General features: G+C 33.8%; 1 protein-coding gene across 3 annotated transcripts in view; it reads left to right on the top strand.

Annotated features, from left to right (window-relative positions):
* CNKSR2 (connector enhancer of kinase suppressor of Ras 2) overlaps window positions 1-13,289 on the top strand; it is a 427,386-nt gene that overhangs the window by 247,882 nt on the left and 166,215 nt on the right. For all 3 annotated transcript variants that reach the window (XM_006835578.1, XM_006835579.1, XM_006835580.1), the window contains exon 9: window positions 5,164-5,310. In XM_006835578.1, coding sequence (XP_006835641.1) covers window positions 5,164-5,310 — 147 coding nt within the window. The remainder of the gene's footprint in view (window positions 1-5,163; window positions 5,311-13,289) is intronic.

Below are 13,289 nucleotides of genomic sequence, written 5' to 3'. Positions count from 1 at the left end.
ATCAGCATCACTTAAGAATTTGTAAAAAAAAATGCAATTCTTGGGCCCTACACCAGACCTACTAAATTAGAAAGTCTATGGGTGGAGCTCAGCAGTCTGTGTTTTAACCAGTCCTCTAGGTGATTCTGATGCATGTTCACATCTGAGAACATTGCGCTAGGAGACAAAGATGTAGCCACAGTAGTGAAGGACCTACTTGAGGAATTGGTTCTTTAATTGGATCATTGGAGAACTATTCAAAGGTTTTGAAAGGAAGAATACTTTTACACTATACAATATCTTGGACCTGAGAAAGACTAGATGCAGAAAGACCAATTAGGACTCTGTTTTAAGTCCAGAGATCAGATTCTCAAGTCAGAATTAAGGAAGTGAAAAGTGGGATCTATTCTTTAGGATGCATACATGGATTAAAAAAAGAAAGGAAGCAGTCCTAGGTGACTCCTAAGTACAAAATTGAGACAATGTTGGAAAACCTTTTATTCTGATAAATGAGGGCAAGGAGACTTTGCTTTTTGAAGAGTTGTATTCATTTGAATAACCAATGGAATATTTAGAAGAAGGTACAGTCTCTTAAAGGGCCTTGTGCTTTAGAATCAAACTGACTTGAATGTGAATTCCAGGCCTTGCCATTTATTATTTCTTTGTACTTCAGTTTCTTCACAATGTACAATAAGTTTAAAAGTTTAGTTCATAGGGCTTTCAAAAGAATGAAAATATAAAGAATGTAATATAAATATGAAAACCCTAGTATGGTGACTTACAGGTGCCTGATTATTCAATAGCTGTTAGTATGGTTGAACTGAAATTAATAGTTGGAAACATCTGATTACAGTTAATGATAGTAAGTCAGGATGGCTAAAGATGTTTGGAGATTGGACGAAGAAAGTTGTTAGTGCATAAAATAATAGAATAAGGACTAATAGTCTCAAGGAAATACCCATATTTATTGGTTAAGAAGGGAGCCCTGGTGTGGCGCTGTGGGTTAACGCGCCAGACTGCAAAGCCGTTTGAACTACAAGCTCGGTGGTTCAAGCTCACCAGTCACTCCTTGGAAACCCTATGCAGGGTCGTTATGGGTCGGAACCGACTCTACGGCACTTAACAACAATTGGTTAAGAGGAGAAAGAAAAGATAGAAGACAAGTAGTCAGAGATATAAATTCCTTTGCTCAAGCTGATCTGTTGTGATCATCTATTTGCATTTTCCTACCCATTCTACAAGTTACCATTGAAATGCACTGTGACTTTGGAATTCATCTAATCAGTCAACCTGTGCAAAAATATTCAAACATCTCTTTTGATGTTGAACTCACAGTTTCACAAGTCAGCCAATTACTTATTAGGATATTTTTGATTATTAGAATGTTTATCTTCATATTTATCTATAATCTATTAAAATTTTGTACATTATTTAATTTCATTTTATCTTAGTGGTTCATATGCTCATATTAGCAGCCACTAGGGCCCCTTCCTTATTTCAAAGTTGCTCCTATCTCCTAGTACATAAAGACTTCAGTTGCAACTAATATAAAGAGTAGTATGTATTTCTTAATATTGCTATTATATATTACATGGTTCCTCAATAAAACCTGCCATACTTAATATTATAAATCAGCCAGAATCTTAAATCATAAAATGGAAAGCTAATCTTGAAAAACTATTACCATACATTTATATTTTTTAATCTATTTTGACATGTGTGTGCTATTACATTTAGCATCTAACATGGGCACTCTCAACTTTCTTAAAGTATAAAGCACATATACTTACCTCATTTTATCATACAATCCGCTCAAGTCCTTCTATAATCTATAGGCCACAAGTATCAATAACCATTGAAGGGAATTAATTTCAAGAATTTACTACACCTCATCATTTGGCTAAATGCATGCTAGGATACCACAGAGCTAGGAGTTATTTTTTCGGGAACTCTAGGACCATTTGCTCTTGAATAGAACTCAATTAATGGGAACAGTTGTTAAGAATTATACAAGGGTAAGTAAAAAATAATATTGCTATTAGGGTTCTAGTTCATACATGCATGGGTTTATTCCAAACAAAACATGTTTAATCATGTCTCTGCAATCAGTGGATGGCTACAGACAAGTTCTCTCAGCAAGAACACTTGTCTTGTTAGGGTGCCTTTAAAAAAGGGTCCAATCAAACAATGACTTCCTTGGGGATCTGTTGGGCCAGTTAAATTCAAAACAGATCACAACTTAGAAGGTGACTGATTTGGGGGACTCCAAAGGGGTCCTCTTGGTAGATTTTCTTGAAGGACACATGACCATCATGGGAGCTTATTAGGAAGAAATTTTAAGACAATTGAAAACTGCATTGGTGAGGAAAAAAAGGCCAGAAAAGTTGTGCCAAGGAATTTTTTCCAGCATGACAATGCTCATTCTTTAAGAGTAGCAAAAGCTACTTTAGCTGGGAAAACTAACTCCATCCATCTCACAGCCCTCATCTTAACCCTTCAGACTTATTTTTGTTCCCCAAACTCAAGAACATTTCAAAAAGACACAATTTGAGTTCCTTAAGACAGCTAAAACTGCTGATTTGATGTATATATAGATCAAAAAGCACAAAATTCTTCTGGGAAGGGTTGGAGAAATGGAAACACTGCCTTCAGAAGTATATAGACCCAGATGAAGGCTATGTTGAGGAACAATACCTTCACATTTTGATATTTTTGTTTTAAAAAAATGTCTGCTTTTATAGCACTAGTTTTCGACTTACCTTTGTAATAGAGACAATAGAAAGTAATGGAATCAGCCAAGTTAGAGTTTGAGAAATAACTCAAGAAAAAGACATTAGTTGCTGTGAATGTGTCTAGTTAATCTGATATAGCCAAAGTCTACCTGTATTACTGAGGAAAGTGTTATACACAGGCTGTGAATTATTCTGCCGGCTTCATCCCCATTTAATATATATATATATGTGTGTGTGTGTGTGTGTGTATGTGTGTGTGTGTGTGTGTGTGAAAATGACTTAACTTCCAAGTGAAGTATCTGTCATTAGGTAAAATTCAGCTGTAAAATTCAAATCTAACAAAATTAACTTTCTCATTAAAAAACCCACTTCCTCATAGAAAACCAATACTTTTTTGGTTTTGGGTTTTTGTTTTTTGTTGTTGTTGTTTACAAAAGTGTGAGAGAAAATGAATCAAATTGCACTGAACATTCAACAGGAAAACACTAGCCTTTCAAATCTTCAACTAGTCACAAAGATCATATCATAAAGTAAAATGTACAAAAATTTGTAAATAAAAATAGAAATTAATGTGTAATTCATGGAATAGAGATGCTGAAAGAAAGATCTGGCTATTGTATTGACTGCTTTTGTATAGTTAAGTTTAATAATTATTTGAATAAGAATGCGATTATTATTAGTAGTTGTTCATAAACTCTGTATAACAAGTATGAGTAGTTGTTCATAAACTCTGTATAACAAGTATGTTTTCTCTCTCCAAACCTATAATCAAAAATCTGCTCTCTTGTCCTTTCTTGGCAAGCACTTGGATTTAAGCTTACTTTATTTTGATTCTTGGCTTATAGAAATGACTACAGGGACATTACTTAGCTATCAGAAGAATCAGAATCAATGTAATATACCTTTGGGCCCATAATAATTTCCACTTATATGTAATGGGAAACATTTGGCCAACTTCATTACTGTAGTTGATCTACATTAATGTGGTTTTTTTTCACCTAAACTGGAAGGATCTTCTTATTCATGTTAGGCAACTATCATAATGATCTTTCTGGTTCGTATCTGAGATGCCTGAGTTTTTTAGCATTGCAGTGTCTCACTAATTTGCCCTCTTTCTCTTCACCATCATTCAATTCAGCAATAGTTGAGGTTATAATTTAAATTAATGCTCATTAAATATACCAGAGTCTCCCATTATCCTACAGTGGCTGCATTCCAGATTACCTACCTCTTCATCATGATCTATGGAGATCTAGGCTTCTTTTGGGAAGTGCTCATTCTCTCCAATTACCCAGTCGCTTCTGGACAAAACATTATGAATAGCAGATAAAAAGGTACCCATGCTCTTTCACTCAGGCTCCTAGGGAGAAACTAGATCACTGTTTGGATAATTTACTAAATCCTACTTAAAATTCAAGGTACATTTTGACCAGTTTATTTATATAATGCATCCTGGAACACTGTAGTTCATTAGAATAGTTTTTTTTTCTCTCTCTTTCAAATAGAAAAGGTGTTGTTTTACTTTTTAACAAACTTTGAAATGATAAATATATTCGAGTGTTTTTAAAATTATAGTTCTAGATTTTTGTTACTTGATATTGCATCACTAGTTCACTTTCAAAACAAACTAACAAAAGTTATTCTTTGTTGAGAATTTTAAAAGAATAAGTATTTTAACACGACTAACATCCGAGTCAGGTTTCAGGACATTTATCAATACTTTGGTTTAATTGCACAATATGTTTGGTGGTGATATTCAAATAAAATAGCTTTATTAACTTTAGCACATGATATTTTAAGTTTATAGGGTTATTTGGAATATATTTCCAGTAGCTGCTGCATTGAAGAAGCATTACCTTGTCATTTTTTATTCTATTTATATAGCATGATAAAAGGTTTATTTTATTGAAACTGTCTTCCGTGCATCAAAATGTTGCCTTGGTGTGTTAGTACCAGCTATTGCTAGTATAATGTCAGTCTAATTTAGAGACATTTGTGACACATATCTCTAAAAGATGGTGATGAGAAAGCATGTGGTTGTTTTTAAGCTCAGGACACTGCCAAGTCCTTGTTTTCAGGCATGTGGATTTTTAAATTTTTACTTGTGAACAGAGCTTGGATCTAGACCTAGCCAGCTGAGCAGCATTAATGGTGACATAATTTCTTTGCATTCTAAAGCACTCCATTGATAGGATACTGGTCTAGCCTCTGCTTTGACATGGTAAATGTCCACTATGTTGTCTCATTATGATATGGGCTCTAATGCAATAACATGGTTAATCAATTCAGCAATGAAATTACTTTCTTGAGTATATATCTCCTGAAAATTAATAGGGTGGTACACCAATTATGTGATTTTTTTTTTTTTTTTACTAATCTTATTAAAGGGGGAGAACATTAAATCTTGAATACTGTACCTCAATTTTATTGTAATGATTTTGCTGGTTACCAGGTGGGGTGGCAGTTGAAAAATTTGGTGAATGCACTACGAGAGGACCCGAGTGGTGTTATCTTAACTTTGAAAAAGCGACCTCAGAGCATGCTTACCTCAGCACCAGCTTTACTGAAAAATATGAGATGGAAGCCCCTTGCTCTGCAGGTAATGAAGCTTAATCATAAGTCATACACCATCATTTTAGCCATAGATTATCTCAGTAATGCTTCTTTATTGTGCCTCATCTCAGCAGCATATGGATTAATCTTGTATGCTTTTGAAAATCTGTTTGTAAAATGATCTCTTCACAGCTTATTCTAATAGGCTTAATTGTGATGGAATCTGGGAGTTACTATAATTAAACACAAATGATAAAGAGCCCTGCCTTCATTTGTAAATATTTGTAAAGCATAATTCCAAAGAGCCACAAGTTATTTCATGCGAAAGTATGAATAGAAATAAAAGCAAGAAGTTTCATTTTGTAGTAGAATAATCTATTTTATGTTATATATGCATATACTTCTAGAAGAAACTAGGAGAGAGCTTACAAAATTGTTAATTAACTCATAAGAGTGATTAATAAACAATAGAAAATAAAGTTTTAGGTTAGTAATTAAAATGTACCTAGAACATTCCTCTTGACTGGTCATTTTTCTCTTTTTCACCTTATGTTGTTGTTAAGTGCCGTTGAGTCAGTTCTGACCCATAGCAGTCTTGTGTAGGTTTTCCATGGAGCAGATGGTAAGCTTGCGATTCAAACCAGTCTTGCAGTCCAGCTCATTAACCCGCAGCACCACACCAGCGCTCAGAATAAGGGAAATTGTTACATTAGGATTTCTGCATTTTTCTTCAGCATGAATCACTCTAAAATCTTACCCTGGATATTGACTAAATTGTATTATTACAAATCAGAGTTATCTAGAAATTTTCTAATTGATGAAAGGCAAGGAAGCAATACATTTTCTTCCCTATCAGTCAGGAAATAGAATCTCTAAACACATTATAGAAAAACTTTTTTCCACCATAAATCCTGCAATTTTTAAAAGAATAGGTGACTGTTGTCTTAGAAATCTAATTAAAACAAAAATTACCCACTGAAATAAACCTTTGCCCATTGTTAAGACTAAAAAGAAAAGCAATATGTCATTTTATCACTACTATGCAAATTATTAATAAGTTCTATATAAGTACTTTATACCAGAGATTTTTTTTTCCTAATAAGTAATCTCCATTACACATGACCTTATTGATTATTTTGGTATTTCATTGTTTGAAACTTTACTACCTATTGACCTCAGACTTGGCTTTATACATAACACCATATAAAAACAAGTTAAATATTCCACCATTAAGATCTTAACATTTTAATGTGACTCTTTCTATTTTTCAAATGAGTTTATGTATAACTGTATTAATATGTCCAAATGCATTTGACTTGTAATATGTGTTTATTATCACATTTTTCATCATGATCATTAAAATTCAAAGATCAATATTTAACTCATTACTAATACATGGATTAGCAGATCAGATGTACCCATTGCATCATTTTATCTTCTCACTGCATTATAAGTTGCTTTGTTCTTCCACTTTATAGTATACTATTGACATGCCTCCCCAAAGATCCATCTTCAGAGTCTGAATGGTGGGAATTCTAAAAAAGAGGCCTCACTTACAGCCATTAACTTTTCTTCTCTGTGTGGTGGTGGTGGTGGTGGTGGTGGTGGTTGTGTGTCATCAAGTCGGTTCCGATTCATAATGACCCTGTATAGGCTTCATGAGACTGTAAGTCTTTATGGGAGCAGAAAACCTCATCTTTATCCCACAGAGTGGCTGGTGGATTTGAACTGCTGACCTTGTGGTTTACAGCCCAACTTGTAACGTACTACACTACCAGAGCTCCTGTCTTCTCTGTGAATGTTTATGTAAATTTAATAACTTGACTCTGGTTAATTTTAGACTCATATAAACTCCATGTGACAGAGTAGAACTGCCCCATAGGATTTTCTTAGGCTGCTGTCTTTATGGAAGCAAATTGCCAAATCTTTCTCCCAAAAAGTTTCTGTGTGGATTCAAACCACCAATATCCTTTCAATTAGATGTCGAGCACTTAACCATTGCACCACCAGGTCTCCTTAACTCCTTTCTAGTCCTTTGTATCTTACCATGAACACCAAAAAGATGCTAGTTACCACTTGAGCTATGAACTCTGAGAGAATATCTCTAGCAAAGAAATTGAAAATTTACTCCTCTTTTAGATTCTTTTCCACAAAAACAAATTGAAGAGGAAAGTTAAGGTAATGGCAGGATCCAGTTAAAAGCAACGTTTACATTAAATGTTGAAATACTGAAAAACCAACCTTTTTATTCTTTTTCTTGCAACACATACATTTGGTTTGTGTGTACTTAAGGCTAGAGAGCAAAGATTTAAAAAATCATCTCACATTATTTCTAACTCATTGTTAATTGAGTGATAGTTTATAGGGCAGACCATCAGTTTTGCACTCAACAATCATATTTTAAGATCTTATTTCTAGGTCTTTTCTTAAATACCAAGAAATGTGTATCATCAGATCACTAATTATATTTGTGAGTTATTGCTCATTCACGTACTATGTATGTATTTATAAATTTGCTTTTTCAGAATACTGAAATCTGGGAGAAAATAAACATTTGCACAAGTCATTTCTGCAATGCTCATATGTATCTATATTTTCATTTATTATTTCCACTGCATTCAGTTCACCATATGAGCATCAGCTCAACCACATGTGTTGTTGTTGTTAAGTGCCATCGGGTTGGTTCTGACTCAGTGATGCTGTATGGGGTTTCCAAGGAGCAGCTGGTGGATTTGAACCACTAACCTTGCAGTTAGCAGTCCAGTTCTTATCCTACAGTGCCACACCAGGACTCCACATGTAGATTTAAAAATAAAAAAATGAAAAAAACCAACATACTATTAGGTAAATAACTGCTTTCAGCTCCTTTGAAATTGCTTCATGGTTGATTCTTTATAAAGCAGAAGGCAGATTATTCATTTTAATTAAGTAAACACTACCTGGTGGTGGTGGTTGTGTGTTGTCCAGTCAGTTCCAGCTTATTGTGACCCTCTATAGGAGCAGAAAACCTCATCTTTGCAGCTGGCAAATTCCAACTGCTGACATTGCAGTTTGCAGCCCAAACTTATAACCCACTGTTGTTGTTAAGTGCCATCGAGTTGGTTCCGAATCACAGCAACCCTCTATAGGGTTTCCAAGGAGCAGTTGGTGGGTTTGAATTGCCAACTTTGTGGTTCGCAGTCCAGTGCTGATACTACAGCTCCACACCAGGAATCGTAAACACTTACTTGGTGGTGGTGATGGTGGTGTGCCATGGTGTCAGTTCTGACTCATAGCGACCCTGCATAGGGTTTCTGAGGCTGTAAATCTTTACAGGAGCAGAAAGCCTCATTTTTCTCCAGCTGAACAGCTAGTAGTTTCGAACTGCTGACCTTGAGGTGAGCAGCCCAACTCATAACCACTACTCTACTGGAGAGTGGTGTTAAGTCAAGGTCTTAGAAGAGCGAGCTATGGCTACGTCGAACATACCACCACCACCACCACCACCACTACTACCACATCTCCTCCCTGGAACCTATTTTGAAATCCTAAAATAATACCATTACAGATTTCCCTCTCAATCTTAAGGTTTTAGCCTGTACTAAAAAATGCACAGGTTTTATACCATGTATATTTTGAAATAATCTAAGATGTATACAACCTGAAAGTACCTGGATCTGGAGGTTTAAGGTAGACTGCTGCTAGAGGGGAATTAATAAAAGAAAATAGTGATATGAGAAGGTCTTGAAAGCAGTTTTGTATTCTATCATGACTTTATTTGAGGCTACTTTATCTTCCTAGTGCTTAAGAAAGGACCTCTGATGTAAAAATAATGCCTTATGTAGTAACAGTCCTCTGTGTGGCCATAAACACAAGTACCATTCTTATTGTATGCTTTTCATATGTGTACAAATACAATGGAGCCAAAATGTCCATTAATTTACCTAAATATAAGTCTTCGGTGTTCAAACTTGAAGAATTTAACCCTGGGTTTCTCCCCCTACCCACATCCCATAGGGTGTCCCAGTAGCCTACTAGAAATTATTTGAAATAGAAGATACAAAAAAAAAAAAAATGGGGGGGCATTTATTTAACTCAATGTCTGTTTCATCTTTTTTATCTGTATTATACCTGGATTGATTTACCTATTCGCATTTTCAAATAAAACTTAGCAAAGTTTGTAAAGTGTGAAGATAGACACTAATAGGTGTTGTTGTTGTTGTTAAGTTCTGTAGAGTCAGTTCCGACCCATAACTACTTTGCAGTTCAAATGGCTTTGCAGTCTGGTGCATTAACTCATAGCGCCGCTTACAACTTTATCCTAATATTGGGCATTTAGATTTTTTTAACTAAAAAAAATATGTATCTACACAAATAAAATATAACATGTACTCTAAGATTGAAGATTATTAAAGAATATCATGTTTTAATGAAGATACAAGTTTTATTTCTTAAAATATTTAAAAGGATAGTAACTTCCAATGTTAATCAAGTGCACTGGTGAATTTTTATTTTTATTTTCTCTAAAAACTTACTCATGAAATGATAGCTAAATAAATAAAAGCATGCAGTTCAACTTCATGGTCACAGAGCAATTCCATTAGTACATTTCATGAAATTTCGCAGCTCTTTTGTTAAATTCCTGATTTCTCAAACATTTTGCAATACAACTATAGGATTTAAGGGTACCTTAGTCAAATTGTACAAGCAGATTTAATAATATCTTGAAGATTTCATTTGTTTTCATCTGAACCCATTTATAAATAGTAGTGCTGTCTTGCCTGAGATACAATCTTTTGTTCTAAAAAAGCAAATCAGGGATTCCTTGCTTCACAGGAGATGTTTTTAAAAAAATAAGTGACACCCTCTACTAAGGTACTATATTCTGGTATGCATGGTGACTCTTTTGTTATATGTGGAAGATTCAGGTTCTTCCAAATCAATGAATAATCCCAGAGAATTGGGATATACCTCAAGGTATATTTTTTATGTTTGTGGTTTTGAATTAGCATGCATAGGTCACGTGAGTATGCATGAGTGGTGTTATTTTCTTTTTACAAGAGATGTTTGGGAATTAGCTGGACACTGCCAAGAATGTTCTTGAAATCATCACTGGGAATCAACAATTTTCAAAAACATTTAAGAATTCATCCTCCTTGGTGAGAATCCTTCTCAGAAATGATCATTAGAATATATTCTGTAATTCGACATATTGATAGAGGTATTGGTCAAAACATTTTTATATAAAATAAGGTCAAAGCTGTATAATTAGAATTATATTCTTAAACTGAATTTCTAATCCATAAATCTCTTCTGTTGATGCTATTGTTATGTTCGTGGTTTTGTGCTTTCCAGTTTAAATTTTACTGCTTAGAATTACTTTAGATACCATCTTTACAGGATATTTAAATAACTTTGAGCAGAAAAAGAAATGGAACGCAAATAGTTATAGCAGTCGTTTTTGTTTATCAACTGATATAACAACTAGAGAACGCTGCTTCAAATACAGACAATATAAATGGTTGAAGTCTTTCTGTAAAAATGAAAAAAACATAAGCAATAACTTTTACTTCAATATCAAAGTTATGGATCATTGTGACTGAAAAAAACAATTAGTGACAAAATGTATATGTTACTGAGACATTTGTTTTAGAAACATGTTTTGAAGAGGAAGTGAATTAATATTAGGTATGGCACTAGAAAAGAAAATCAATTTTTAACGAAAAATACGATTGTGCTGACTGGGAGGCAGAAACCATTCTATGTTTTACATGTTCAAATTAGTAACTAGCTGCAAGCAATCATCACAACATCAAACTTGTGTTCATCAGTGTTTAAGAAAATTAAAGGATATAAGTTACATTTGAGTCTTTCCGTCAAAAGCTTTAAAAATAATAACACTTATTACCTATATTGCAAACATTACCCATTCTTTCTTTAGTCAAATTGCATGAGCTATGTGAACTGTAATTGGAAAAGAAGATAAGCCCAGTTTAAATGTTGCAATATTAACTGTCCATACAACTAGACAACATAAGATTAAATACACTAGTGTTGACCTCAGTAAAGTGTGCAAATTTTGATGATTCAGTGGAAAAAGTTATTTTAGAGTGTGACTCAAAAGTCTATGTTAACTATATGTTGTGTATCTACATACATATTTTTATGTACATATACCTCTGTTTTTTAACTTACGTAGATAGGGTTTCCAGATAAAATCTGTAGTCAGATTAGTCTGGTAGTCTAAAGGGAAAGACAATTACATGCTCATATATTTATAAATATGGATTCTAGAAAAAACTGAGACAACTTTGAGTGGAAGAATTTTAAGTACATGTGTTTCCCCTGCCTAAGTTATTTGCAAATAATTTACTACTTATGTAAAGCATATCCAGGAAAAAGTATGCCCACTAATTTTCAAAATTGGATCTAGCATTCTATATATGACTGAGGAGTTTATAAGATTGTATGGAACGTTTTGTCTCCCCAAATCCAGAATACATTTTCTCTGGAGCAATTGTTCAGATAATCAAGGAAAGAATTGCTAACATAAAACAGTATTCTGCTACTAATGTTGGGGATTATAATAGTGTGCTTGAATCAACTAAGAAGGACTCGTGTGAATGTTCTGTGCTAGAATAATAAGATATTGTAATCCTTTCAAGTCTATGCTCATTCCCAAGTGTGAATAAAATAAATGGCCAGGCTTTGTGCTTGATGTGATCATTTGTATTTCAGTGTGTATCCCCCCTCCAAGGTATAGCAATCGCTGTGTGATCTGTGCATTAATGAATTTTAGAGATAACTACATAATGCATAATGCACTATGTTCATCTTTAATGTTGGGGCTGCTTATGGCATTTGTTTCATTCAAGGCTTTCTATAGCTGTAGCACAGGTGGGTCCGTTACCAGACAGAGAGACAGTAAAACTAAGATATTGTTGCCAAGGGATGATCAATTGTAAAATGTTTTGAGTAAAACCTCAACACCAAATTTAGCTTCTTAAGCATAAAAGTTCTTTTCTCTTAGTCTTTAAGACCATAGGAGTTTCTGAGTTCATTGATAACTTCCAGATGTGCTCAACTACCTTAGAAATGTTAGAATTGGGGGATACAAGGTAAACACCTGAGTCATCAAAGGATTTAAAGTAAGATTTCTGTGATACCTTGGCAAAACTGAACATTTTCTTTACAGTATTCCAATGAATATGATTTTATTTAAACTGAATGAATAGGATATTATTGCTCAAGTCATTAAACATGATCTAAAGAAGATTTGTGCCATACAGTATTTTGGGATACAACTTTAAAGTATCAAATTTATCCAGCCCAAACTGATACTATGAAAAATTTGTAACTATTACCTATTATATTTCTGAGTCCTATTGACAATAATAAGTTATCATTAATTGACCTAAGGTTATAAATTTCTACTTGAAGTGATGCATAAACGTTCTATTTAGGATTTGGACATTTTAAGACATTCATGCCTGTATCTCCAGAAATCTATCACATGAGTCTTGTAAAAGAGTAATGCTATATATGCAAATGCATATTCCATGTTAGAGCCATACTAATCTATAGAAGTAGAGCATGTCACAGGGGCTATTTAGATTTGAAAATTAATATATGATAAGATAGTTCTAGGAAATATACTTCCTTGGATTGGATCCCAAATGGATGTATGTCATACTTTATTGCAGACTGTAATGGATCTTCATTGCATACTGGAGCTTCATGCTTTCTTGAGTAACAGATATAGTCTTAACATACTCTTGTGTTTTATGTGTGTTATCCCCAAGTATTGATAGTTCCTAATTGTCTCCCCATACAGAGTTTACCAATATAAGAGATAGAATCAAAGTGGTAAAACGATAATATTGTCATTTATTTCAAATTTTTTTCTTAAATTGAAAATAATTTACAGTATAGTGGTAACTGCTTTTCTTCTACTATGTTATAAACAAATGATTAGCTGCTTCTAAGATTTAAGATGCTATCCTTTTTCATTGTTATATTCTTACTTAAATATATTTTTCTCCAACT

Source organism: Chrysochloris asiatica, unplaced genomic scaffold, assembly GCF_000296735.1.
Source record: "Chrysochloris asiatica unplaced genomic scaffold, ChrAsi1.0 scaffold00018, whole genome shotgun sequence".
NCBI classification, from domain to species: Eukaryota; Metazoa; Chordata; class Mammalia; order Afrosoricida; family Chrysochloridae; genus Chrysochloris; species Chrysochloris asiatica.
The sequence above is the reverse complement of the archived record's forward strand: the minus strand, read 5'-3'. Positions and strand labels throughout refer to the sequence as shown.